This window comes from Labrus mixtus, chromosome 5, assembly GCF_963584025.1.
Source record: "Labrus mixtus chromosome 5, fLabMix1.1, whole genome shotgun sequence".
Taxonomy (NCBI): domain Eukaryota; kingdom Metazoa; phylum Chordata; class Actinopteri; order Labriformes; family Labridae; genus Labrus; species Labrus mixtus.
The window spans coordinates 17,744,304-17,771,048 of record NC_083616.1 but is presented as its reverse complement, the minus strand read 5'-3'; the positions used below and the strand labels follow the sequence as shown (position 1 = coordinate 17,771,048).

Here is a 26,745-nt window from a genome sequence, read left to right as displayed (position 1 = left end):
GAACTCAGCAGGCTCACGCAGGACATCAAAGGGAAACGAACTGTCGGACAGCAAAAGCCAGGGTCAATACCGCAGCTCGCACTTCCATACAGTAGTGAACTACAGCCCTGAGTGAGGCGTGTGACCCGTGTCTTCTCCATAGTCGGCACAGCAGCTTCTCCTGCAAAGCTTCAAAGTTATTTCTTAATGAGGGCCAGATGCAGAGCTGAGACAACAAGTAGCCACTGCTTGTTCCCCAATTAAACCAACACACCAAAATACCAACACACACACACACACACATTTCTACCCCGTCGTACCCCACCACAAATATGCTCCTCAAAAAGACACCTGTGCCCAAAATGTTGAAAACATAAAGTGCTCTACACGCTGCTGCTGCACACACACACACACACACACACACACACACACATCCTGTTTTGATGCTCACGAGCCCTCACTGATACTCTGAAAAACAATATCCCAGTTTCTCAGCAGGCGTTTTTCCTCCATTTAAGCCGCAGCCTGAACTTTTATTAGGGGAAAAACCAGCCTGTTGAATATTCAGCGCAGTGGGTTTGCAACCTTTTACAGCCCTATCTGTACTATCAAGCTGTTTACTGTTGACACACATGTTACTAAACCTGAACTGTGTTTTTTTTTTTTTAACAGTGGAAAAAAGTGTCACACCACATCCACTGAAGTGAGTTTTCTTAAGTCAGTTTCTTTATATAATAAACAAACGAGTCGAGACATCCTGCGGGCATGAAGCCTACAGAAATGTTTTGGCAATAACAAAGACATGATTTTTAATCAACAGTCGAATCATTTTGGATCTGATTTGTTTTTAAAGAAAAATTTCACATTGGAAACTGTCAAAAATTCACATTTTCGAAAGTTATGTTTTTTTTCATTGAGTGTATCTTACAAGCAGCAAGCCTGAACCCTTTATCCCACTGTTGTTCCTGAATGGGTTTGTCATCATCAGATGAAGTCTGAGAGTTAGAACCCTGCATTTAGCACTTCAAGCTAAAAGGACCAGTGTGTTAGAGTGAAGGGTATCTAATTGCAGAAAGAAACATGATATTCAGAAGTATGATTTAATTGAAAATGATGTTCTTTTTGTTACTTTACCTCAGAATAGACTCTATACGGCCACAGAGAGAACTAGTTTGTTTTACGATTGCATGTTGCACTACCACAGTTCTACAGTAGCCAAGAGTGGACAGATGAATCATTGGCTCTGAAGAGGCTCTTCAGCAGTGTTTGCTATTTTTGTGGCCACTCATTTTGTTTCAATCTGCTTCCTTTCCACATCACATGCCAATAATTCTCTGCACTTCATTTTTTTCCTTTTTTGGTAAGGGGATTTAAACATGAAATGTTGTTTTAGTTCTGTGGAGTCAGATATTTTAATTTGGAGAATATTTCCTTCCCAGGATTAATAATACGGGATCATTGTCATCAAACATCAATCTTAATTTGAACTGCGCCAATTCATAACAAATGTTGTCTCACTTTACAAAAAGAGCAACTTTACTCTGTGTTTAATTGATAAATCATCAAGTCAACGATACATGAATATCTGTTTTCCTAAAATTATGAAAATAATAATAATATTTAGAGAAGCACCGACCCACTTTTCTTCAGTTCCGATCCGATTCTTATACATATGTACCGATACTGATTCAGATATTTTGACATCATCACTAATAATGTTATAGTTGGTAGTAAGAGTAAGGCTACACAAAGCTGTAGTAAACCCAGCATTGTATTGCATTGTGCTGGCTTTACATACAAACAAGAAACAGGAACAAATTTTTCAAATTCAAAGTTTTAAACTGAAGTGTAAGAATCGACTTTTGAACATATAGAGAGAGCTGTTCCATCTCATCTGAATGTTGCCATGGAGACAATTTATGGGCACTTCTTACAGTTCAGTCTGAACGTCTTTCAGAGTGAGTCTGTGCGAGTGGAGGATGTTTAAAGCGCTAAACAATCTTTCTTGACCGGTGACGTGGATCGACACCGTCAGTCCGATATCCGATACGCAAATTACTTCAATATCGGACATGATACTGATAATAGATCAGCTTGGTCCCATCTCTAATAATAATAATAATAATAATAATAATAATAATAATAATAATAGATTATTAGACACTGGACATTAGTTAAAAATAGATCAAAACGCCATAGAAGGAACACGTCAACAAACAAAGCATCATAACACACAGGTTTCAACAGCAACACTCTCTGTTGTACGTCGCTTTGGATAAAAATGTCTGCTAAGTGAATTATAGAATATAAACCACTTATTAAAAAAAAAAACAGCACAGTCAAAAATTAAAGCTTGTTTAAAGCTCGCACGCCCCATGTACAGAGGCTATAGTCCTCTGTTCAGCGTCTGTGGGTTCGAGTGTCGCATGTCATCCCCGCTTTGGAGAAGACTGTCCCCCCCATGTTCGGTGCTTTCCTGTTCAGTGCTTAAGTATTTTAATGTGTCCCATCCCTCTTGATTTTCAGTACGAGCTGAAACTTTAATTTCAGTAGATCCAGTTTTTGATGAAGGACTTTTGACTTGCTTTTTTATCACCTTCTATTATATTTGTATTTAAGTCAACTATCACTGGTTATGTTCATGGTAAAGATCAAAAGCAGGATATCTAACTGTGTTTTCATACCTGTAGTTTATATCTGTTTGTTTGTCCATTGTGTCATTCAGGCTCTGAGCATGTCAACCACAGACGCACGCTCCTCGTTGTGGAGAGTAACCTAACCTGAGTCACAGTAAATCAGCAGACAAGACACCTGCAGCTCATGTCTCTCTGAAAGCGGCATGTGTTTCATATTTATATAACTTCAGAGGAGGGGCCAAACAAGTAACTCTGGTTTATGTCTTCTGAAGCCGTGACGTCGACTGTTTGTTTTTATTTCCGTTCTTCAGACACGTCGTACTCTTTGAGTCTCACTTAGGTTAGCTTGTTAAAAATCTCCCCGTCCTGTTCTGTTGAGAGTTAATGGTGAGTTTTTGTTGAGCTCTTGTGTTTCCCCTTAATGTAAAGATGTCTTTGTAAAGATTTGGATTTCTCTTTTTAATGGGATATATTTATAGTTTGCTTGTAGTAAGTTAAGGTGCTGTTTGGCTGTATCTGGTTTCAAAGCAGCTAATCACCGCTATGACATTACAGCAGTAACACACTTGATTTAGACATTTACAAAACGTTGCTCCTGTCCACATTTCCCTACAAATGTATGTCAACTGTGTGTATTTAAAGGCTCTTTGGAGGTATTCCAATGAACATTAAATCATTAGATAGTATGCTAGTTTAAATGTTACCAAGGCACATTTATGCTGGACAAAGCAGGTGATGGTTTGTTGATATAGTTATTTCAGTTAGACACACCGTTACTAACATTAAGTGTGTTTACTGTCTAGTATGAACTTTTGGAGTTCCACCCACACAGTAATAAAAAAAAAAGAAGAAGAAGAATTGGAGGCACAAAACACATCCCCCTGTATAAACCTATCAAAGTTATATCACTATGCATCGGTATCTGCGTCTAGTTTGCACCATTGCAGTTATTCTAATGGAAAGACACATTTCAAATTGTCACATTTTTACAGCTCTACTTCACGGTGACTAAATCTTAATACATGTCCAAAACAAGTTTTTCATGTAAAATCTCTCTCAGGATTTAATTTACCCCTGAATTCACATTTCTTTTGTGTTTTTTTAAATCTTGAAACCTCTGGTCATGGGCTCGGTAAAAGACTTGGTCATTGATGTTTTTTTCTTTTTTACCTCCAGCACTCTGAGGGATGAAGGGATCCTCAGTGTTGGTTAATGTGTAACCATACATGAAAGCTTTCCATTACGTCCTATTGTCTGCTTCATTAGCTGTGTTTCAGCCCTCGGTTAGAGTTCAGCGATGTGAGGAGTGGCCGCAGGTTTCTTAACGGCATTAGCTCGCCATGTCCTTCACCTGGAGGCCCAGCACAGGGGTCAGTTCTGCCCCAACAGCCTAAAGTCCTGTTTCCTCTTATAGGACACAGATCGTTTGGCTGTCATCTGAGGAAGTCTTCTAATCTTAGCCAAGAAACTTATCCCTCTCGCCCATGAGAGCTGCTGGTTGTCAGGCGTCTTTTGGACTCAGTCGTGTTTGCTACCTGCGTACTGTGGGAACAAGTTAGAATGAGAGTTACAGGTAAGCTGCATGAACTGGTAGAAGAGCAGATTGTTTGAAGTTTAAAAAACAAAGAATATACCGTATCAGATCCTGCAGCTTTACTCTGTGCCACTATACTAACTTTTTTCACTTTAAACCTCACTTTATACCGACGCAAAACATTGCTGTTTTTTAAAGAATCTACTATTAACACATATGTTGGATAAAAAGTACCAGAAATGTCATGTGATAGGCCTCAGTGACTGTTTTTAAAATAAGAAGCTTTCCATGTGACATTGAGGTCTCAAAAAAAGAGCTTTCTTTGAAGTGAGTCCACCCAGTTTGACTCAACTTAGTGTCGTGTCTGCTGTCAGATGTGACAAACAGAGCAGAGAGAGAGTAATAAAGTGCAGACTAATTATTTTATTAAAAACTAAAAAACTTTTATTATGTTTTTGTCAATGGTGCTTTGATGTTTTTTTTCCAGTTTTATATGCAGTCCATTGATCAATCACTTCTTTAGGTCTCATAAGATAACCTATAAACCACCACACCCTTTTTTTTAACACTTCCTTCAACTACGAATTTTACTCCAATTAAAATCTCTTGTCTGTAGGATCTGGCCAAGACATCCCAGTTTAAAAAAAAAAAGAAACACAGCAGGAAGAAAGGATCAAATACGCCTAAATCATCTTTGAAAATGGTATTACAAATCACAGTAATATGTTCTATGTAAGAGAAATAGTAATGACAGTAAATACGAAACAAACAGCTTTAATAAACAAAAGTAACAAAGTACAATTTTCCCCTTTATTGTGGTTATTTCCCCTCTTATGCCTCCACGTTTACCTCGCTTTTGTTTCCGCTCGCACCGTTTACGTCTACGTCTCCTCTCCGGGGGGTAAACTGGCTCGCGAAACAGTCCCAAAGTTTGAAGCTGTTGTCTCTTTTGACTTTTGACTTTTTGACTTTGTTATCAGCTTTGTTTTTAATTTAGAATTTATTGGGAGACCCGCTCATAGGCGTTGAAGAGGAAATAATTAAAACACCATCCTTATTTGTCAGGGTTTTTTTTTTTTTTTTTTCCAGTCGGTTATGCCACTTGGATGACAGATTGCAGGTTTAGATACATCATTTTTTTTATTTTTATGTGACACTTTCGTGCTCCTTCCTTCAGGTTTGTGTTTTGGCATCACATGGAAGAGGACACTTGGGAGATGTTTGGTCAGTCTCATGTTTGGTTCATTAGAGATTTGTGCATGAAGTTTGCAAGAAGAGCTTGACATTACTAATTCAGTTGGATGTTTAAGTAAACACGTCCGCCAGAGCTGCACGTGAACGTGAAATATTTTCACTTGCTTTGGTAGACTGGGATTATCCCCGAGGTATTGGCATGTGGGTCGCTGTGACATGTTGCTGTGACTACTTTGTTGCTATATTTATTATGGTTTCATCTGTTTCATACGCACACTCCCACAGGTTATGAATGGACATTTCACATTATGTTGTTACATGTGATTCATGATTTAGACAATGTGTATACAGTTAGGACCGCTTCTGTCAGTATGTAAATAATGTGGAGTTTAACTATCGACTAGCCAATAACAACAGCATAAAGTTGCTGTTCAACACATTAAAAGCATCTTCACTCTGTGGGGCTTAAAATACATTGCTGACATCTCTCACTGTTTGTACTATCACCACGGGTATTTGTTATCAGGATTACATTCAAATTAAGGGACCAATTTTCATAAACTTTCCTGGAAGTATTAAGCTTTGCTTTTTTCTCTTCTGTTATTTTGGCTCCAGTAATAGTTGTGTGTTTGTAGTTTGTTTGGGCTTTGAACATAAGAATGTGATAACAGAAGTTCTGCAGGTGGGTGTTACGGGCGGTGAGAGCTGGCATGGAGGGGGGTGGCTAACTGTCATGCCTTCCCGAGGTATCATGGGCCTAACTTGACAAAGCCCAGATGAAGGGAGGTGCCCACTTGATAACCCCGGTAATGTGTGGGCTCTCGCCATCCATCTAGTCTCATGGTTGGGTTGAGGGGTCATTAGAGGCCATGCGGAACGCTAGATAATATCAGCTTGCATGCCTGGGTCTGCAGGCGGCAAATCAAACCAAGAACAACGAAAATGTTTTCCTTAATATCAGAGTTTTACATAACAAACATTTCTGATAACATGTTATTTCAGTGGAAGCATTTTTTTTTTAACTTACATGTATGTGATTAACTGATAGTTTTCACAAATGTATGTTGCATATTGAAGATTTTTCCAATGTAAATAACACCTGTGATAATGATGATGATGCTTCAGATCATATTTTGGCATTATTACTATTGAATATAAAACCAGACAAAGAAAGGATTTGTTCTCTTAGATTTGTACATCAAAGAAGACCAGTACTTTTGGTCTGTGTGGACATCAGCCCTCTGACACTCTGTCCTCGTCTATTTGAGGACAGAGTCCAGTGTGCTCTATTCCTATCCCTCTATGTATCAGGTCTAAAATGAGTCCTCGGGATGACACACAGTTGGGATTTAGAGAGATCACCCTGATGTCATTGCTGCGCAGGTTTTTTTTTATGGGTGTATAGTGTAAACGCAGATAAACATGTGAGGTGACAGTGACCGTTCACGTATTTTCTCAAAGATTTTTATTGATCTGCAGTCAGTTGTTCCTCTTCAACAGGTTTGCAGAAACACGTGCACAGCACACAGTTGAGATATTGTGATGCACTTTCTACTGAAGTAGCTGGTCAACACAAGTCAACACAAGCAGGACTACTTCATTGACAAGTTTAGATTTACAGGCTATGCATTTTTATTAATAACACGTTTTTAGTCAAAGAAGCCAAAAAACAAACAAGTTGAAACAAATCGACTGTGTAGATTGAATTAAGGGAAATAAGACCTTGTTTGAGTTTAATTGATTTAGTATAAGACTGATGCGGTCTTAAATTACAATCCTGAATTAATATAAGCTTGTCATTCAGTGTAGTTTTGAATGAAGTGAATTGGTCCATCTTTATGGATATTCTTTGGATGCTGTTTTGTGTACATCTTTTTAGTGTCCCTTTAGTTTTACACAAGAGGACAAAACTAAAGGGTCAACACCTATTTGTTTATTCTTGTTACCTGTAATAGAATTTTTAGCATTATTTATCTGACCCGGTAAGCATCATTTGTTACGACCAACAACCTTCACTTACTCAGTGCCCTTTTGAATGCACTTTGGGTGTTGATTCGTGTGTTGTTGTTTTTTTTTTTTTGTGCTGAGCTGTGTGCTCTTTTACACAACTGAAGTTCCTAACAGATAAATAAAGTTATTTGAAGTTATGATTTAATGCAGGTACTAAACTGCTTTAATTTTCAGTCTTCGTTGCCTACTTAGTTTATTTTCTGATAATTAATACTTTTGTCAGATATTTTGAAGAGCCAAAAATAGTTTTTACTGTTTGTATTGATTTGCCAGTAGAACTTATTTACATGATTTTATTTTTCTAACATTAAGTGACTATCACTAAATTTACAATTGAACCCTTTCTTATTTTACTGAGGACCTTAAAGGACACTCTTTAAGACCACCAGGGGGCCTAGGCTCCTTTTTAATTAACCAATGTTCAGCTGGCCAGCGGCTCCAAGGGCCTGGGCCTTGTAGTCTTGCTGGTAAATAGAGTCTGAGGTCACAGAGTATAAAAAGAGCCGGACTGTATCGACTTTGTGAGCCAACCTTGTCTGCATCTTTGCTCCACCAGATGCCCCCCTCTGCAGCCCATGAAGTCAACTTTTTCCCCTGGTGTTGGCTCATTTTTATTAGAGGAGAATAGCTCTTTTGTTCCTGCTCATAATGTGTTCTTTGAAAATGAGCTGGCTGGTGCACACAGGACCTCTATGTTCATAAATGTCAGATGCAAAGACACCTGTGAAAAACGCAGAGGTCAGTGCCGTCACACACGGCCTTTGTTAAATCTAAGACAAAGTACACGTCAGATGGAGACATCTTATGAAGATTTTTACCCCCTTGTAGATTAAGGTTAGAGTAAAACTACAGCCCTGAAGTCCTAAATGAGCAAAGTGTTTTGTAAAGAATGTTTCTGGTTTGTGGTTTGGATGAAAATAACTTTGATTCAATTTTATTTATTAATCACAACATGTTGGTATAACAATAATGACCTGTATACAGAACTCTCAATTACAAATATCTTTTTTATAACTGCTGCTGCCTAACTGTGTGAAACTAACTGGATAAGTGAGTAAATGTTTCCTTTTTGTGTTTTGTCTCAGTTTGCAGGTTGCATGGTAGTCTGGACTTGATGCATGGCAGTTGCATGACCGCAGTAGGTCTTGTTGTGGGACTGAGAGTGCAGAGCTGCAGCCATGGCTCAAACCATTCATATGAACGGCAATGGCCCAGGTAAACAACCCTTTTTGTATTTATGTATGTTATTCACGCATGTATTGGAAAAGTTAAAGCATGTTCCAGTTGGTGAAATAAGTATGTTTGTATCTTTCACTAATTCTTTCACTTATCATCCCGGTAGACGGTTCACTCCACTGTGTTGGTTAATTATAGCATACTTTTTCATGTAAAATGATACGGTGCTGCCTTGTGGGACAATGTGTGCTCGCTGCTTATGCTCACTAAAATCAACATAGGTGGCTAACAAAACAACGAGGCTAAATGTGGATTAGGTTTCTTTTTTTCAGGCATCATACATCAGGAATGTATATTTAACTGCTGAGCTCCTACATCACACCTGCCTCTGTCTAAACACCATACACAAGTGCACAAGCTATCCATTTCTGAAGTAATTTAGTCACTTTTGGAAGGGAATTTCTAAATGAGTATACATCAATGAAAGTCTGAGAATTCAAATCACTTTATTTAGTCTATAGTAAATGTTTTTAGGTTTGTACATTTTCTAAGTGCATCAACAGCAGAAGGCTGCATGGTGTTGCCTCCCAGCAAGGAGGTTCCTGGTTTGAATCCCCATCAGACAGGGCCTCTCTGTATGTAGTTTGCATGTTCTCCCCGTGCGTGAGTGGGTTCTCTCCAGGTACTCTGGCTTCCTCCCAAAGTCCAAAAAGCTGCTTGTCTCTGTCTTTACAAATAAAGATTGATTGATTGATTGATGTTAGCCCTGTGATTGACTGGCAAACAGTTCAGGGTGTACCCCGCCCCTCGCCTTTCTTTTGCATACTTTTGCTTAACTGTGTGATATTACTAATGTCTGGAAAATCATGTATAAAATACCTGATTAAAAAACAATATCAACATCAAGCGAACAAAACATGGTGCTCAGTATAAAAGTGTAAGTCTGTGTTTTCAGTTTTCGATTATAATTTATTATATATGTGGATGAGCAATTTCAATTATTTCTCCGCCCCAGTTAAATTTTTTGATATTTTTCATGGAAATCATCTTTTTTTCTGGAATGATTTGCCCCTCTCAAACTTATTTGTGCAACTGTCATGCTCTTAAAACCCTTTGAGGTTGTGTGCGTTCACATGGCGCACATACAGAGAAAGATTTCGACGCTTCAGTGTGAAATAAATGCTGTCAGCTGAAGAGGAGCGATGAACACACACCTGCAGACAGCTTACATTCCTGAGCAGACTAACAGGAGAGAGTGAAGCTTCTTACTTCCAAATCCCCCCAGGAATGCACAGCATGCAGAGCATACGCTTTCAGGACACTTAAACGCCCCAGCGTCAGTCTGACACCAACAGAGATAGATACTCCGAGATAGATATAGTACCTTTTTTTTTTTTAGAATGGAAGGAAGTTCACATGATGCATAGTGAAATGTGAAAAATGCTAAGGAATGTTACACAAACATCGTTAAACGCCTCCTGCAAACTTTAAAAAAATAGCCTCTCTGCAGAGTTTGCACTTAACAATGTGGTCACCTGTTGCACTGAAAGAATTCAAGAAGAAAGTGAAACCTAAAGCTTTAGTGTAGGGACGATGCGGTGTGTCTAATCAGTGGGGATAGTAAAAAGAGTTGATAGGAGCTAGAAACTTCTGAGTATGTATAAATAGGGCTGCAGATCCTGTCAGCTATTATAAAGGATATTCTCGTCTATGCCATCCTCCGTATACATATTTTGGGATGCCACTTCCACTTTCATGAAGTACTTTTTGAGCTAGTTTCACATTTAGGCTAAATCAAAGCACTAATGGTCAGTAGTAGTAATAATAGGCTTCTTGACCTTAAAGTACCTCAAACGAGCAAGCTAGTGCTTGAAGACATACAGCAGCTGCAACTAAGAGAAAGAGGAAAAGAACATGAGCAACAACTGCAGTTATTTTCTCTCACTGTATAGCCAGACGGATGGAGGTCAGTTGCGAATTATGACTTAACATATTGGTGAGGATAAGAGCGTGCAAGCGACCAGTTATTTTCATTAGTTGGCTACTTATCGCCGTTTTTTATGTTCAACAAAAATCTGTAAAATCTGTAAAACAATGGCTGAGAAGATTTCTTCTCTTTTGAACACTTTTTTTCCCCCTGGATTAATCAAACAGGTCAAATAGGGAGGATTGCTCGTCTAATTTGGCTTATCAATAAAAGTTTGTCTTTGTCCTAAATAAACCCTGTAGAGATTGCAGAATCATGTCTCAGAGCAGACTGTGATTGCGCAGAGAGAAGTGCTCAGAGTCCAGAGAAATCTGCCCTCAGCCCCCTGCAGCTCTTTCAAGCCCACTGAAATGCTTTAGTTTCTGCTGAGGAGACACACCGAGCTGTCGCTTAATAAACCTCCATTGTGAAGTTTTTTGTTTTTTTTTAACCAAGCTTACTCATTATTGACTTTCCTATTGTGTGTTTGTGTGTGTTAGTGTTTATGTAAGAGAGCGTATAATAATGTATGTCAAAGGGAGCAGGGTGCTGTGTCTTCGTAAAGTAAACAGAATAATAGTTTGTTTTATTAACTGGACTTTCAGCATCTATAAACAAAGGAGCTGTGTGAAAAGAAGTAGGACTTGTTTGTTTAAGTGACACTGTATCTTATTGTGCATTAATCTGTTAATTATAGAGGCGCTTTCTGCAGCCGAAGGGGCTGAAGAGTGTTTCACTGAAGGATCAAGTGTAGATGCATGTTCAATACAGAAGTCACATTGTAGTGGATTAAACACACATTACAAGTGTTATCATAACTGAACAAAATAAGGAATGCCAAGATTCACATGGAGGTTTATATTATTTACTATGACTTTACTGTGGTTGGTTTGTTTAGTGTTGATGATATCTTTCCACTTGTTGCACATCTGTTCACTAGAAATAACAGGATTCCATGCTCGCTGTGTCTTTGACATGTCTAACTTCTTGAGCATCTAAGAGAATAGTTATTCAGGCAGCCTCAGTGCTTGCAGAGGAAGCCCAAACATTTCCTCCTGTCTGCATCATCGTGTACAGAGTTAAGTTGTTGAATTTGGCAGCAGAGTTTGGAACGGCTCTGTGACTTTCTAGAAGAAGCTAATAGATCACAGTCGGTTGTTCCTGCCTCGGTTCAGTTTGAAAAGGGCAGGAATGTGCAGCTTTCATGTATGTATTGTTTTGTTTCCTGGTTTTCTTTATAAGGACGGATGTGTCTCGCTGTTCCTTGTGTTGAGCTGCCGCAGTGTGAAGTGTTGATCAAACGTCGGCACTACTTTTCTGGAGAGTAATTAGGCATTTAGAGCTCCCAGGCAGAACCAGGGAATGCCAGGCTGCTTGTATGAGACAAGGTGTGTTTGTGTGTGTTTTGTGACTTAAGTGTTTGTGTGTGTGTGTGTGTGTGTGTGTGTGTGTGTGTGTGCGCTGCTTGAGCCCCCTCCACCCAGGACCTTGCATCATGCTTCACTCTCACCTGATTTACTAAAGGTTTGCGTGTCTTAAAACATGTGCAAACTTGATACCACCAGCTAAAAAAAGTGCTAACCTGATCTACTAACGGCGCGCAAGGAGGATTGCGTCTTTCATATGAGCAAAACAACACGCAGTGACCATTTAGTACGTTTGAATGAATATGCGATATGGGGCGTTTCTGCCCTAGCGTGCAAAATACTGGGAGGAGAAAAGAACTGAAGTTAGTACACGCCTTGCGATTTACCAAGCCTGGCAAAAATTGCGGTGATTGTGACGGCGTCTGTATTTAACACCTTTGAAGAACGTGCTAACCCAGGAGACCAGCGTTACGCACAACAGGCTGCTGTTATTGTAGGAGGAGACATACGCACAACAAAAGAAGGCATACAGATCGCGTTATTCCCCACACATGTTAATATGTTTGGAATGACAACAGGAAACACCATGATTCAACTATATTGTTGCCTATTTTTAGCCAACAAAACTGAACATTCACAGCCACTGCATTCTAAAGAATTTCAACATTGACATTTATTTCTTCCTATTTCCCTGATTTCGCCAACATTATATTTTAAACTGGGGATTTCCTTTTTCTCGGGCTGCGCGTCTCACACGCAATTTAGTACTCTTTAATTGGGATCTTAGTAAATCTGGCCCTTAGTGTAGTGCTCACACTTCGAGCACACACTGTGCACCTCTGCAGCTATGTGAATGACAGTAGAAGTAATACTTCCAACATTACAAGAACAACTCAACAAGGTTTTTGAGGTACACAGGTCTTGCAAAACATGCATACTAGTTTTGTACTTTGTCAGTGAAGAGTAGTGTTTTTAATTATTTCTCCATTAAGACAGATCAGTGTTTTTATTAATCCCATCTGTGACACATATTCCTGTTTTGAAGGATCTGCTTTCTTTATGTGTCTTCATAGAGAAGAGATTTTCGCCTCAAAGCCAGGATTGGCCAATATCTCTGTTTTGTTATATAAAACATGTATTCATGTTTTGCTCATGAAGATCTCACCTGAACAGATATCTGTCATTTAAACATAAATACAGTCAATGAGACAGGCCGGCTCGGAGAGAACATGTCTGGATTCGCTGGATTTTTTTGGCCCGATCTTCGCTCTAGTATCCAATCATTGATCCAAATGCTTCATTCAAAGTTTGTTGGCTGGTTGGTAGAGCGGGGCGATAAATCAATTTTACAGACAAAACAAGCTTTTTTTAATATGGATTTTCAAAAATGAAAATCCAGATTTTCTCTTGAACTCACTCAGACCCTCACCTTGGGCTCCGTAGTTACTATCCTCCCCCCTCATTTACTTCCTGATTAGCTGGTTGGCCCCACGTATGTCAGAAACAGGTTTTTATTGCCAAGTACATTCACACATACAAGGAATTTGACTTGGTGTATTGGTGCTAAACAATTAACAAGGAAATAACGCCCCACCCAACCACAAAGCATTTCCTGAAGTGGCTCTGCATCATCTGTACTTTTGCTGCACCCTAAAACTACTTTTTGCACTTTAAAGACAAGAATACAGCTTGAACTTTAAACCCAAAAGAGAAACTCAGGTAAATGTATTAATCCTCTAAGGGAAATTAAGTTTGCCTTTGTTGAATCTCTATTGCTAAAATAAAAGCATAATTTGTGTTATGGTCATTCCTTTATCATTTATATTTTTAAGAAGAAAAAATAAAAATAAAACGATTGAAATCGTCAATAGAGTTTGGTGTGAAAAAATCAAACAATTTATTTTCAGGCCATATCGCCCAGCCCTTCAGACCTGTGACTTATTAAAAGCCATAAGGCATAGTAAAAAGCTGTCTCTATGGGAGCACTCAGGCCAAGTGGATGTCTTTAGTCTTTATTGACCCAAACTAGTGCAGTTAGCGGGTGAGTGTTTATGAGCTGCTCGATTTTAGAAGTGAGAAATCAACCTTTTCATAATAGCCAAAAACAGCCAGATAACATTTCTGAGCCCTGGAACTTTCAGTATAACAAACAACTGGTAGATAGATTTATTTCCGTAGCCCTGTTTATTCTGTCTCTGGGGGTAATGTGGATGTTAAAAGGCTTTTGTAAGGTCTAAATTTAACATTTTACAGACTTTCGGAAAAATAAGCCAAACCTTGCTTGTATATTTTCCCTCACAGATTAACATCAAGGAGCGAGCTGGCCTTTTTAACACAATATTTTAAGAGCAAACACAGAGAGTGAGGGAGCATTCAGGGGGCTAAAGTGACTGAAACAAAGTTGAAGAAAGATTTCAGTACATGCAGCACCTCAAACAGATTGTGTGTGGCAAAATATGTTTAAAAAAGAAGTCAAATGAATATGTTTATTGTTGAGTGCACACACTTTTGGATGCATTTAGCGGCCAAGCACATGTCTATTAAAGTAGAAGCGGCTCAAACATGTGCGTCAGTGTGTTGCAGACTTTGGAAGTGTGAACAATTTAGATTGGTGCCTCTTCAGATGTTAAAGTGTTTGAGTTAATCTAAAGAACAACTGTGCTCAGTCAGCGGCAGCGCATGGTTTCTGTTAGAGCGGCCTCTGGCCTGAAAATCATCTGTGACAGATGAACAAGTGGCTTCTGGAAACAGGCGTGTTAGAAAACTTTTTACAGCCACGTTGGTCCGCAGATCACTTTAAAGACAAAAAGAGTCGATGCTGTTTTAATGAGTATAATGTCTGGCGGAAATGTGGGGTAAAGAAACTTTGTTGACCTCAGTATGCTGTCTTCTAAGTCGTTGACCTGACCCTTTCACAAGTTTTAATTATTGTTTTATTTCCCCAGCTCTTCTTTCCCAAAAAAGTGATTAAAATAGAATTCATATTCAGCTTCATTAATAAAAATTAGGCTTAAATTATATGAATTATGTTAGAAAAACTCAAGATATTTCCTACAAAAAAGACCTCTATCAGCAATGAATGATTATCGTCTTTACTGATTAAGCCTGTTCATTGATCTGTGTATATATATATATATATATTATCTTTATATTTAATCAGTCTTGTAACATGTTGCATTGCAATTGCAAAAAAAGTAAAGTAAATACATGTATGACTGCAGTTAATAAGGTTTTTAACCCCTGCATGACTTTTCAGTTTTCTTTGTTGTTTCTTTTGTTGTCTGGTAGGGCTTTGGAAAATCGGCAGGCTCTGATTTATGAAGCTTGGTGGAATATTTAAGTTGGGCAGTGGAAGATAAAATGACATGTGGACTTGATAAGGATCAGACTCAATAAACATGGAGGAGGTCTGCCTTCTCCTGTAGCCCTGTACGTTTTTGTTCTGACAGGTCATCTGGCAGAGTGGGAGACAGATATTTCAAAAGCTTTTTGTAACTCAGAGTGTTGTCGAATTAATTTTATTTCCACATTGTTGAATTAAATGTGAGCTAACAAAGAATGAATTCAAAATGCACTGACTAGTTTAACAACTCATCTCTGTCTGCCTGCACAGGGCTCACTCTTGAAGGAGCCTGCAGTCAGGCAGTTGTCACATTAATTTGTGCCACCTGTTTAGTCCTCTTATCACAGCCATAAATACCAGCTCTTTTCTCAAGTTTTACATGCAGCTTGCTTCATCATGCATATATGTCACCTATTTTTGTAGAAGGATATGATATGTTGTCGCGCTTAACATATTTATACACTGTTTCTTAATCATGTAATGATGTGCGCTGCTGCCCTCTTGGTCAGGTGTGACAGAGACCTTGATCTCAGTGGGTTAGTTACCTGGTTTATGAACTCAAAAATGAATAACCCTTTGTCTCAATGCATCTTCTTTTGTCTCTGTCACACAATGCAGAAAGAATTTCTAGTAGGTGGAGGCCCCTTAAATACTTAGAGTGCTTTGTCATGTTGGTGGAGCTTGGTTTTTTGGGGTGGAATGTTTTAGGGAAACACTTCATCCACAGGAAATGTGCCTTATGCTGGTTGTGCAAACTGTTTGAGGCAGATTGAAAAGAATACTAGTTAGTGTTGAAAGTATTGTTTTTCTTAAACTGGAAATATAGCAGCAAATATTAACCATTCAGTTTAACAGCAAAGAAAAAACTGTTTAGTGATTTAGTAAAAATGTGTTCTGTCCGTCTACCTGCTGTGTAATCACTGTCACATTGACAATCTAACAGCTGGTGATAACTGGAGCACACTCTCAGACTCTCACTGTCACTGTTGGCTCCCTGTCACTGCAGCATAACCCACTTGAGTTGTCCTGTGTTGATGAGGTCATCCCTCAGCTGTTCGGGGTCTCTGTGGTACCAGGGCGCTGACTATCACTACTCGGTGTGTGTGTGTGTGTGTGTGTGTGTGTGTGTATGTGATTGGTCAGTGTTCAGTTACTCGTGCCAGGGAATCGTCCAACCCAGACAGCACAAGACGGTGACTGTGCTGTCTCTGAATTTATTTATACCAGGAAAAAAACAGGATGTGCTTTTACCAGGGCAGTGCCGGAGAAAACATTATATCTGCTTTGTCTTAAAATGTAGGCCTATTTGTGGAAGAGCTTATTTTATATGCAAAAAGTGTCAAGAATGCATTGTCTTAAAAGTTGTAATCATCTTTGAATAAGTACTTAAACAAAGGAATTGCAGAAAACGCTGCAGCCCATAACCTTATACATTAAAGTGTCCTTAAAAAAAGTTGAAAAACAGTGATTAAATGCCCACGCTGATGTCATCAGGTGTTTTGATTTGTCTAACCAGCTATAGTATACCCCCCAAATGGCTGCAGTAAAACACAGTTCTTATGATTATTCTGAATAATACAACAGAAATTCTCAAGAATATTTATTTTTACTTCATTTATTCAGAAAAAAACAAACATTTGTTAATTCCAGCTTTGTTCATAACTTAATTTTTGCTTTTATGTTGTTGTTTTTTTTATAAATCTGAATGTAGGTTTAAACCATTAGAAGGTTTTCATTTCTTTTGGATTGAGGTTTCTTTTTTAAGACTATTCCAAACGGAAACCAAAAAAAGAATGTTTGCCATTTATGTTTATTCTCTGTGGATTTACCAATCACTGTTCACTAAACATTTGATCAGTAATTTATTAAAACTACAACTGTAAAGGGAAACAGCAGCTGTTAAAACGAGGGATGAAAAAGTAAATGGATGGAAAGAAATAGTCTCTAACTTTTTGGTACATTAAGGAATGTATAGTTCTCATAGCATAGTTCTTAAGTAGATATGCTGCTTTTTGTCTGATTCTAGATTGAATATGATTAAATATCTTAACAGCAGCCTCGTATGTTTCACACTTTGTGACTTGTGATTTTGTATGTCCTTGCCTTTCATCTACTCACAATTTAAAAAGTGAATAAAGTCATTGATAGAAAAAAAAAACACGCTGATTGCAGCTTTTCTTGAGAGACATGTGAAGACTACTTCTGAAGTAAACTTCAGCTCACTAAAGGATTCTTATCAAGTGAAAAAAAAAATGTTGCTTCCAAAATTCAGTGTGTATTATAACTTACACTTCTGTATTTGAAAGTTTGTGCTCCAAAGTGGGCCACAGTATAAACCAGGTTTTTAAAAGTTTGACATGTTCAGTAGCTAAGCTATTTGTCTCAACAACAGGCTGTTACAGTCATGTGTTCACCTTCCCTCCCCTGAATAACAGGACTCTCATTTGGGTATGGAAGTGTTGGTCTCAGAACCTCACAGGATTGGAGGAGGCAACTGTCCAATAGTGCGCCTGTGCAGTGCTGTGCTTACTTTACACCAATAGTGGAACTTTTTTCTCCCCCTTATGGAGAGGATTGAGAAAGAGTGCAGGGAGTGAGGAGAAACAGCAGAAGTGCAGCTCAAAAACACTGACCACAGTACAGTGTATCTGATCCTCTAAACACGGAGAGAAGGAGTGAAGAAGAAAAAGTCCAGAGTGGGCTGTTGGTCTGAGGTGAGTGAAGCTTGAACAACAGGGCTGTGAGGGTTTAGCACAGCAGGCTTAGTCTTGTAATTCCCTCCTGTGAATGGAAAGGATTGACGGGAGAAGTGGCAGGAGCTGGGTGGACTGCAGAGGAAGAGCGGGGCTGTTTATTTCCAGCCTGTGTTTGCTTTAGTCGGGAAAGAGTTCCATGCATACCAAGAACAAGACGCTGCATTTAGCTGACACAGTGGGAGCGTAGTGGAGGCTCCTAATGGCCTGGAAAGCTGGCTGGCTCTGTTCACACATATCCGTCTGATGTTTTCTGCTTCATATGTGGAGTTTGGACTTTGATTTAAGCAGCTTTCATTGATCTGTAAGAATCTGTAGAGTTTTAAAAATCCATTGTAGCATGTTTTTTTAAAAATGTGTCTAGTTTACCTCTCTGTGGCTCCTTTGTGCCTCTGACCTCAAATGTTTGCATTAAGGATGGATTTTGGACTAGAAAACATTTACATTGTGTGTTTTTCTTTCTTGCTGACCCCTTTGGCTCGTGTCTGGTCCAAGCTTTGTAAACAACAGCCTGTTTGTCACAAGCTTATCACTTTTTGGTTTACACAAACCCCACAAGGCTAAATTATACAAGTATTACAAAATCTGTTCTTGTTTTGAAGTTGATTAAGCTTTTTGTGGTTTTGTGTTGGCTTTGCATTCTTATGTCACACATAGTTTTGGGCTGACTTAAAACCACCACTTGCCAAAATGATTATCACTCACGCTTTCCAGCAGGGATGTGAGAAACTTGAGACGTGTTTGTACTTGTGCTGTCAAATGAGGGGGACTGTCAGTGGCTGAGGAAACACTTAACACTTAAACTGACACCAAGATGTTTCAGGGGCTTTTTAAAAAAGACACTAACTGCATCCTTTTCAATTCAAGTGTTAGTTTATTTTTAAATTACATGTATGTTACATCCATAGACTTGCAGAAAAAAGTATTTTAAGTCTGGGAAAAAAAAAAAAACACTAAAATGATGTCCTCTTTGTCTATTTTCAGAAAAAGGACAAAAATGCCCCAGCACAGGAGACGAGAAGGATGCTGTGGCCCCCTACTATGTTGAAACTCCCTATGGCTATCAGCTAGACCTGGACTTCCTCAAATATGTTGATGACATTGAGAGGGGCAACACCATCAAGAAGCTGAGTATTCAGAGGAAGCCCAAACTGGCCAAACACTTGTCGGTGCCTCGGGGTAGCACTGGCGGGGGCACTACTCAGGCTGAATGGACCTCCACAGACTCCTTGTCCTCCTCCAACAGCGACGGGAAGCAGTCCCCAGTCTTCTTCAGCTCCAGGTCCCATGCGTCCGCACCACTGACCCCCACCCTCCCCAGGGCAGCCTCTGAGCCCCCCCTGCAGCAATCCTACCTGAGCATAACAGAGCAAAAACAGCTCTTGCCACCTCCTTCGCCAAGGTTCACCCCTCGTCACAACCCACAAGTGGAGAGGACCCTCATGGAGACACGTCTTAGACTTGAACAGGAGCGTCTGCTCATGCAGCAGCACAGCGAGCCTCCGATGCCTCGCCGCCGCCTCGCCAGCTTTGGAGGCATGGGCTCCAGCAGCTCACTCTCGTCTTACTCGGGCTCCATGGCCCCAAGCCAGATCTCCCCCAGCACCCATCATCCTCTTCCCATCAACGGCCACCCAAATGGAGAGTATAACCCTTACTACCCGCCATCCATGGGCAGCTCCATCCGCCACAGCCCCATGAGCTCCGGCATGGCCACACCTGTCACAAACGTCAGCCCCTTACACCTTCAACAAATCCGGGAGCAGATGGTTGTGGCCCTTAAGAAGCTGAAAGAGTTAGAGGGGCAGGTGAAAACCATTCCTATCTTGCAAGTAAAGATTGCTGTTCTCCAAGAAGAGAAAAGACAATTGGCTGCTCAGTCAAAAAATCAAGGTCCTGGTGCCTTCCGCAAACGCTCTTTCAGTGTAGGCAGCGCTGACCAAATGGAGAATCAAGCCCACATCCAAAAAGAAACAGAGCTGCACATTATGGAGCCCGAAGCCCAAGAACAGAGCACTCAGCGGCTTGAGGAGTTTAGACGTCTGGCCGCTGAGGTCCAAGCTCTGGAGAAGACCACGCTGGACAATAATGTTAACGAAATTCAGCCTCATAAGATCACGCAAAACCAGGCCCATCAAAAATCCATTGGAATTGTCACTGATGAGAACATGAACAACCTTCCTATCGCTCAGAGGAAGTTGACCAATGAACGACTTTTCCAGGACGCAGGAGTTGCAACGGATCAACAGGAAGTGCGCAACGCATCAGTTGGCGTGACCGAGGCCATGCTGGGTATGACGACTGAGGCCGAGAAGGAGATTGAGCTCCAGCAGCAGACCATCGAAGCCCTGAAAGAGAAGATCTATCGCTTGGAGGTGCAGCTCAAAGAAAGCACTCACCAAATTGAGATGGGGAAGCTGAAGCTTGAGCTCCAAGCTGCTGGTGGATCAAACAAGAAAAAGGCAGACAAAGGTGTGATGGCCAGGCCGGAGACGTACAACGCCTGCGTGGAGGCCAAAATCGTGACGCGCAGCCAGGGAGTGGGAGACCATCTGGAATTTAACACGGCTAAAACCCCTCAAAGCCACACCATAGGAGTGTCCTGTCAACCCTGTGTGCAGAGTGTGTCCTCAGGCCCGGATATCCCGATGGACCGGTGGGTGGTGAATGAGCGCGTGGAGGTACGTGATCAGTGTGTAGGTCGACAATTGGAGATGTGCCACAAGCAAGTAGGCACAGAGATGAATGTTTGCGAGGTTGGAATTAACACAGAGGAATCAGTTGACAGCTTGGCTCTCTGCAAACCCATGACGGAGCTGAGTAAAGAGTCGAGAACAATCGGCTGTGGAGATTGTTCTGTGGACGTAGTAGTGAGTCCTATAAAGACACTAGTGACGCAAGGAACTGATCCAGATGTTGTCCGTAAAGTGGACGCTTGTGTCATGGTTGCTCCTGAGTCAGCGACTCAACAGACAAATACTGAGACTGAAGTAGCGTGCAAATCAACCAATACAAAGACAGTTGTCCTGACTGACTCTTTCACAGATATGTCATTGGTCACTTGTGACAAGCAAACCAACACGGCTGTGAATGAAACCAGGACAGTTGCTGCAGGAGAAGGACTTGTCAAAGACGTTCACCCAACAGCAAAGACTCGTTCGGTTGCTGTTGGAACCTCCACTGATGCGGAGTCGTTCCTTGGCATATCAAGCTCTACTAAAACCAAAGAATGTGGGGTGGGGCCAGTTAGCATCCAAGAGAACTTCTTGGTTGGATTAAAAACCAGGAACATAGCATGCGGCCCCTCCCAGGCCGCTGAATCTGTCATGAGCTGCAGCAAAAAGACAGTGGAGACCACAACCAAGACAGAGACCGCACAAACGCAAGTTCAGGACCAGGGGGAAGCCGGACTTGACCATTACATTGAAAGGGTTCAGAAGCTGCTGCAGGAGCAACAAATGCTGTTGGCAGAGAACTACAGCGAGCTCGCTGAGGCCTTTGGCCAACCTCAGACCCAGTTTGGTTCCATCAACAGTCAGCTGGTCAGCACGCTTTCGTCTATCAACTCTGTCATGAAGTACGGGAGTGTGGAGGACATCCTGAAGCTGCAGTCAGATGCTGTGAACTCAAACAAAGGTGAGAAGTGAAGCACATCCAGCACTGTGGATGCTAATGTTTCCACATGCTCACAAGTGTTGCCAAAGCACAAGTGGTGGTTGTTGTTGTTGTGGTAATTGGCTTTAAGTCATGTCAGGCAATCAAAGCATAGTTTCAAGGACACACAACAGAAAATGCACACAGTCACACACAAATAAGCACACTGACTACTTGAGCAAGAGATAGTCAGTGCCTGAGGGTGTGTTTAAGATTTGTTAGGATAGAGCGAGAGTTTGTTGCATAATAAACCAATCAATTAAACTTATTTTAAAGTCTCTAGTTTAATAGCGTAGCATTTTGATGATAATGAGCTAAGACAAAATTATTTTTTACCATTTAAGTTTAAAAAATCAAATGTTTCAAGTTGTTATATTTTAATGCACACTGTCTTTCGGGCAAAAGAATAATTTCTTCTTAATAAAAAAACATCAGACAGTATTCCTTATGTTACTGCCATTTTTTAGCATATTGTTACATTTCTGGTCACCAAGCATCTCTTTCACATTTCACCAGTGAAATAATGTGAGCCCACTGTCAGGGATGTGTGTGACCCCATGTGTAAAACAAAACTGCTCTCCAGTGCTGCTGCTACAAGCCATCAACTCCACAGGTTATCTTTTTAAAGAAGTATTTCACGGCTGGAAAGGGGTTCTTCTTGTGGAACTTGTTTTTCTATGCTGCAGGAAGACGTTTTACTTTTAAAGTAGTTTGTGCCAGCTTTGAACAGGGGGGCTCTGGGTGCAACCATTCTTCACACAGTGTGATGGTATAGAGCTCATTGAAAAATGGGAACACTTCCCTTTTAAACTGAAATCCCTACAGTGTCTGAAATCACCGTGTTACAAAAAGAACAATGGCAGGAAAACCAGAATCCAACAGATTATGAATCAAAGTTGTTTGAATAAACACTAAAAATAAAAATAAACACTACACATAAATTAACAAACTAAAGTCTAACCATATAGATTCTGCATTAATATCTGCTGTATTAAATTAACAAAGGGGACAAAATATAGTGGGTATACATTTGATCCAAAATCAGTGCATTTTTGAATCCTTACTTTACCATTTATTTAGTGTTGTATTTGATTTTGTTTTAAGGAAATTGGGGTTATCCTTATCTATTGTAGCTATAAAATAGTAAGGTATTGAGAATGTTTGTGAAGTTGCTTTTAAAACTGTTAATTATAGTTTTCAGTCATTCTCTCAAGTGTTTCACAAATTCATCATAATGTAGCAGGGTTATCCAGAGGGAAATAAAGCAGTATATTTCCATAACGTAGTGACAAAATGAGATATTGTTAAACGGTGCACATTTAAACTGTACTGTAGAGGAGCTGGTCAGAGTTCACACCGTGTTTAAAGAGAATCCTGATAGGATCAGACAGGCCAAAGTTATCTCTGACCCTGAAATATGCAGCGGGGGCTTTGGATGTGAACCAACAATGAGCTCATTCCTTTTTGGGAACCAGTAATGTTGCACCAATGGGCTGCTTGTTTTTTTAGCGGGCCGTCCTGCCTTCACTCACACCTCACTGCTGATGCTGATTCATGGCTCCTTCTGAGTTGCATAACATGCATTCATGCTGGCTGGAAACATGAATGTCGGCTGATTGTCTGAGTTGTGTGCGAGCTTGTTTCTGGTCAGTTGCTGGCCTCTTTTGGGATAAAGAATTAACTTACCAAACTTTGTTCCTGTCCACTAACAGTATGTATAATGACAGTACTGAACTCTTAGGGCTCGGTCAGAACAACTATAAAAAGAAAAAAATCAAAAAACTAAAATCAGAAAACAAAACAATTCCTTTTCTTGATGTCTGTTGGATGTAGTTTAATTAAATTGTCACTTTCTTTAGGCTATCTTCTGAATCAAACACACCGTGAGATGCCAAACAAATATCAGATCTTTCAGGAGGTTTTAAAGCTCTTTTATGAAACATTTCCTTTTTTTTTTTTTTTTTTTTTTGTTGTATGCAATATGAAGATCTGAAAAAGAAATCAATAAATGTGTAAGGTGTGGGTTTTGTATTTAACTGTAACTCTTGCCACAAATCATCATGACCATCCTTGTTTACATCCGCTAACCTTTTCTTCCTCCTTTCTAAACTCTTCCCTGCGACCAACGTGTGGTCGCATTCAGCCGTAAAATCTGACATCTGAAAGATGTTCTCATCTTGGTGGGACTTTGACAAAATTAGCTCTCATTTTCAGATTTGAATAGAAAGTAAAACAGTTGTGTATTCATTTAATAGTTTATCTTGCAAATAAAAAAAAGAAGCAATTTTTTTCTTCTGCTAATGGGAGAATTATCATTAAATAAGACTTTTTCATCTCTGCTCTTTTTTTTCACCTTTATAGTCAATTTTCTTGACTGTTAGGGAGGATTCAAACCTGAAAAGTATTGTACAGACTCGTGTTTATCATTAATGTGTAGTTTAAAAAAGAATCTTAATGATATCCTGATCTCTGTTAGGCCGTTTATAGTGACTAGAGGAAACAACCTTTGTTTTCCCTTCATTTAGATTTATTACAGCAAGATAACAAAGCTCTTATCAGCCATTAAAGAATAATAAACTAACAATCTGAAAACTATTGTATGAGAAAAACACATGTATCCATGGCTGTTCTTGTCCTGAGTTCTCAAAATACATGAAGTAGAAACTTCTTCATCTTTATTAGCACAACTGAGAAGTATTATTGGCTGAAGTGTGTACTATAGTGAATAGTTAATTAGATATTCAGGAAAACTTCTAGGATTTATCTTGTCAATAAGATGTTCATCATCATCTGGGCATATAAATCAGTTGAAGTCAATGTCCCTGACCCCGAATATTAACTGAGAATTCAATATTTAAACAAAACATTAATGCTCATCTGTGTTTTTGTGAAGTATTGTGATGACAAACGCACAACTCCCTGACCACACGCTGAGTCTTTCTACACACTAATGCTCACATCACACTGGTGCACAGAAACAAACGATATTATTATTCTCCTGCTGAACGCTGCCACAGTGAAATCAGGTCGTAAATAAAGAAGGGGAAAATGAAAGACATAAAGAAATTGGTCACGTGAGAAAAACCATAGCAGTTCTCAGTTAACAAACTTATGTACACACACATACAGCTTTCAGATAATTAGATTTAAACAGAATAAAATGAGATAAAACAATATGTACAAGTGACTTTTGAACACATACAAACATCACTCACAGGAATGTATTGATTATAAAAACTGGCATATAAGGCTGAAAATGATTCCCTTCAATCCTTTGCTTGAAACAGTTTAAAACATTATAATTAGAAGGAATCTTTACCTTGTCTTTTTAACTTCTCTAGTGTTCAGTAACATCCAAACACCTTGAGTATCTTTTAATAGCATCAAACGTTCTGTGCATAGCTGCCCCCACCTGTGCTGTCAGTTACTGATGTTGTCCTTCCTCTCCCCCTTCAGAGAGCACTCAGCAGCTCTGCGTCCAGTCACTGTCTGCTCAGATGGATCGCTCACAGATGGAGAAGATTTCATTGGGCCTGACATCCTCAGAAATACCTGCCAACACACCTGCACAGCAGCAGATCAGTGCCGCGGAGCAGAAGAGCCGAATGGACCTGCAGATGTCTACAGCCCTACACGGTACAGCTTAACAGGCCTAAAACACAACACGTTTTCTTTCATTGTGTGTATGCTTTGTCGCCTATTTATCTAAAGGTGACTACAGCTGTCAAACAAAACAAACACATGTACAGTTCTGTACACCCCTGAAAAATAAAGTAACATTTAGTGAATGTACTTTGGTACTTTCTATAACCTACAAACACATGTATTTATTGATGTATATTTGTTTAAAATCTATTGCATAATGAACTAAAATCTCTTCCTTGACCAAATAACACATTTATATCCAAAGAATACAACACAATAAATCAAAGCCCTCAGCAGTGAAACACATGATCTGTTGGATGGAGATCTGATGTTTCCTACGCTCATAGGAAACTGCTTTGGGACAATTGTTGTTTCATTTTTGAGTCAGGTTTCCTGGTACACAAACACAAAAAAATGGAAAAACTGTGTCTGAGTTTGAGGCCATGCTATTCTCTAAATCTTATTAAAACAATGTAGAGTTATCAGTCCATATCACCAGGGCTACAGTTAGCAGTCTGAAACATAGCCTGGCCTCTACATGACCTAAGTGAAGAAAAGTACTCCAGCTTTATTTAATAAAAGTGCATAAAGTCTGTTTAAATGTCAAATATCTACATAGCATCACTTGAATGCTGTTATTCCTGGTTCTACAAATTCTTCACATGTACCAGGAAACAGGTAACAAAACGAACCCAAAACATCTTCATTAGCCTGGATCCCTCCTAACAAGCTCTGCACGCTGCCACCTGTCAAAACACTGAATCTGTGCAGTATGACTCTGTTGCTGCTGATTGTACAAACGCCAGTGTATACATATGCAGCTCCACACATGTTGATACATGAACACACACAAACACAAACTCCCCCTAAGCTGTCCCCTGAAGCAATGAAAGAGTACCCCCACCCCCTACCCGATCAGGGCAGGTCTTGGCAGATGTGCAGAGTGTTCTGGCTCTCGGTTGGTATTTGGGGTTGCTAGGCCTCTCTTTAACATGACTGAGATAGTTCAGGGTTCGGGGACGCTTCCAGAAGGCCTCTCTGATGGATCACTTTGGAAAGAACTCTAGATGGACACTAAATGGCTGCCTCCCCTCTCTGCCAGGGCTCTTGATCATGTCTGAGGGCTTTCAGTGGATCATTCAGGCGTTCTCAGGCTGTTTGTAATGAACTTAATGAGCTTGTTTGTGAAGCTGCAAGATACTCTAATAATGCAGAAGAGGAGGGCAAAGAACGATTTCATAAGGAGAGAAAACTGGAGGTCGTGTGGAGAGATTTTCTAAAGGAATAATCAAAACACAGACCACTAGGATAAATATTGGAGATGCTTTTGAAAAATGGAGACAGGTTAGAGCGCAGACAGATGCAGAGCTCTTTCAAATGTTTTGAATTTGGACTGCAGCATCAATTTTAAACGCTACTGTATGTGTCAGGTTTACATATAGCTCCTTTAAGGTTTTTCAGGATTTAATAACAGCAGCATCTGTCTGA

At 39.8% G+C, this 26,745-nt stretch overlaps 1 protein-coding gene across 5 annotated transcripts in view; it reads left to right on the top strand.

Moving 5' to 3' along the window:
- kank1a (KN motif and ankyrin repeat domains 1a) overlaps positions 1–26,745 on the top strand; it is a 53,744-nt gene that overhangs the window by 20,365 nt on the left and 6,634 nt on the right. For 2 of the 5 annotated variants that reach the window (XM_061038285.1, XM_061038286.1), the window contains exons 2-4: positions 8,439–8,568; positions 18,943–21,594; positions 25,069–25,248. In XM_061038285.1, the coding sequence (XP_060894268.1) occupies positions 8,532–8,568; positions 18,943–21,594; positions 25,069–25,248 (2,869 nt within the window). In that variant the 5' untranslated portion in view covers positions 8,439–8,531. Of the gene's footprint in view, positions 1–2,951; positions 3,003–4,102; positions 4,189–5,326; positions 5,374–8,438; positions 8,569–18,942; positions 21,595–25,068; positions 25,249–26,745 lie in introns of those variants that run through there. The other 3 variants (XM_061038288.1, XM_061038289.1, XM_061038287.1) reach the window with 3 other exon arrangements.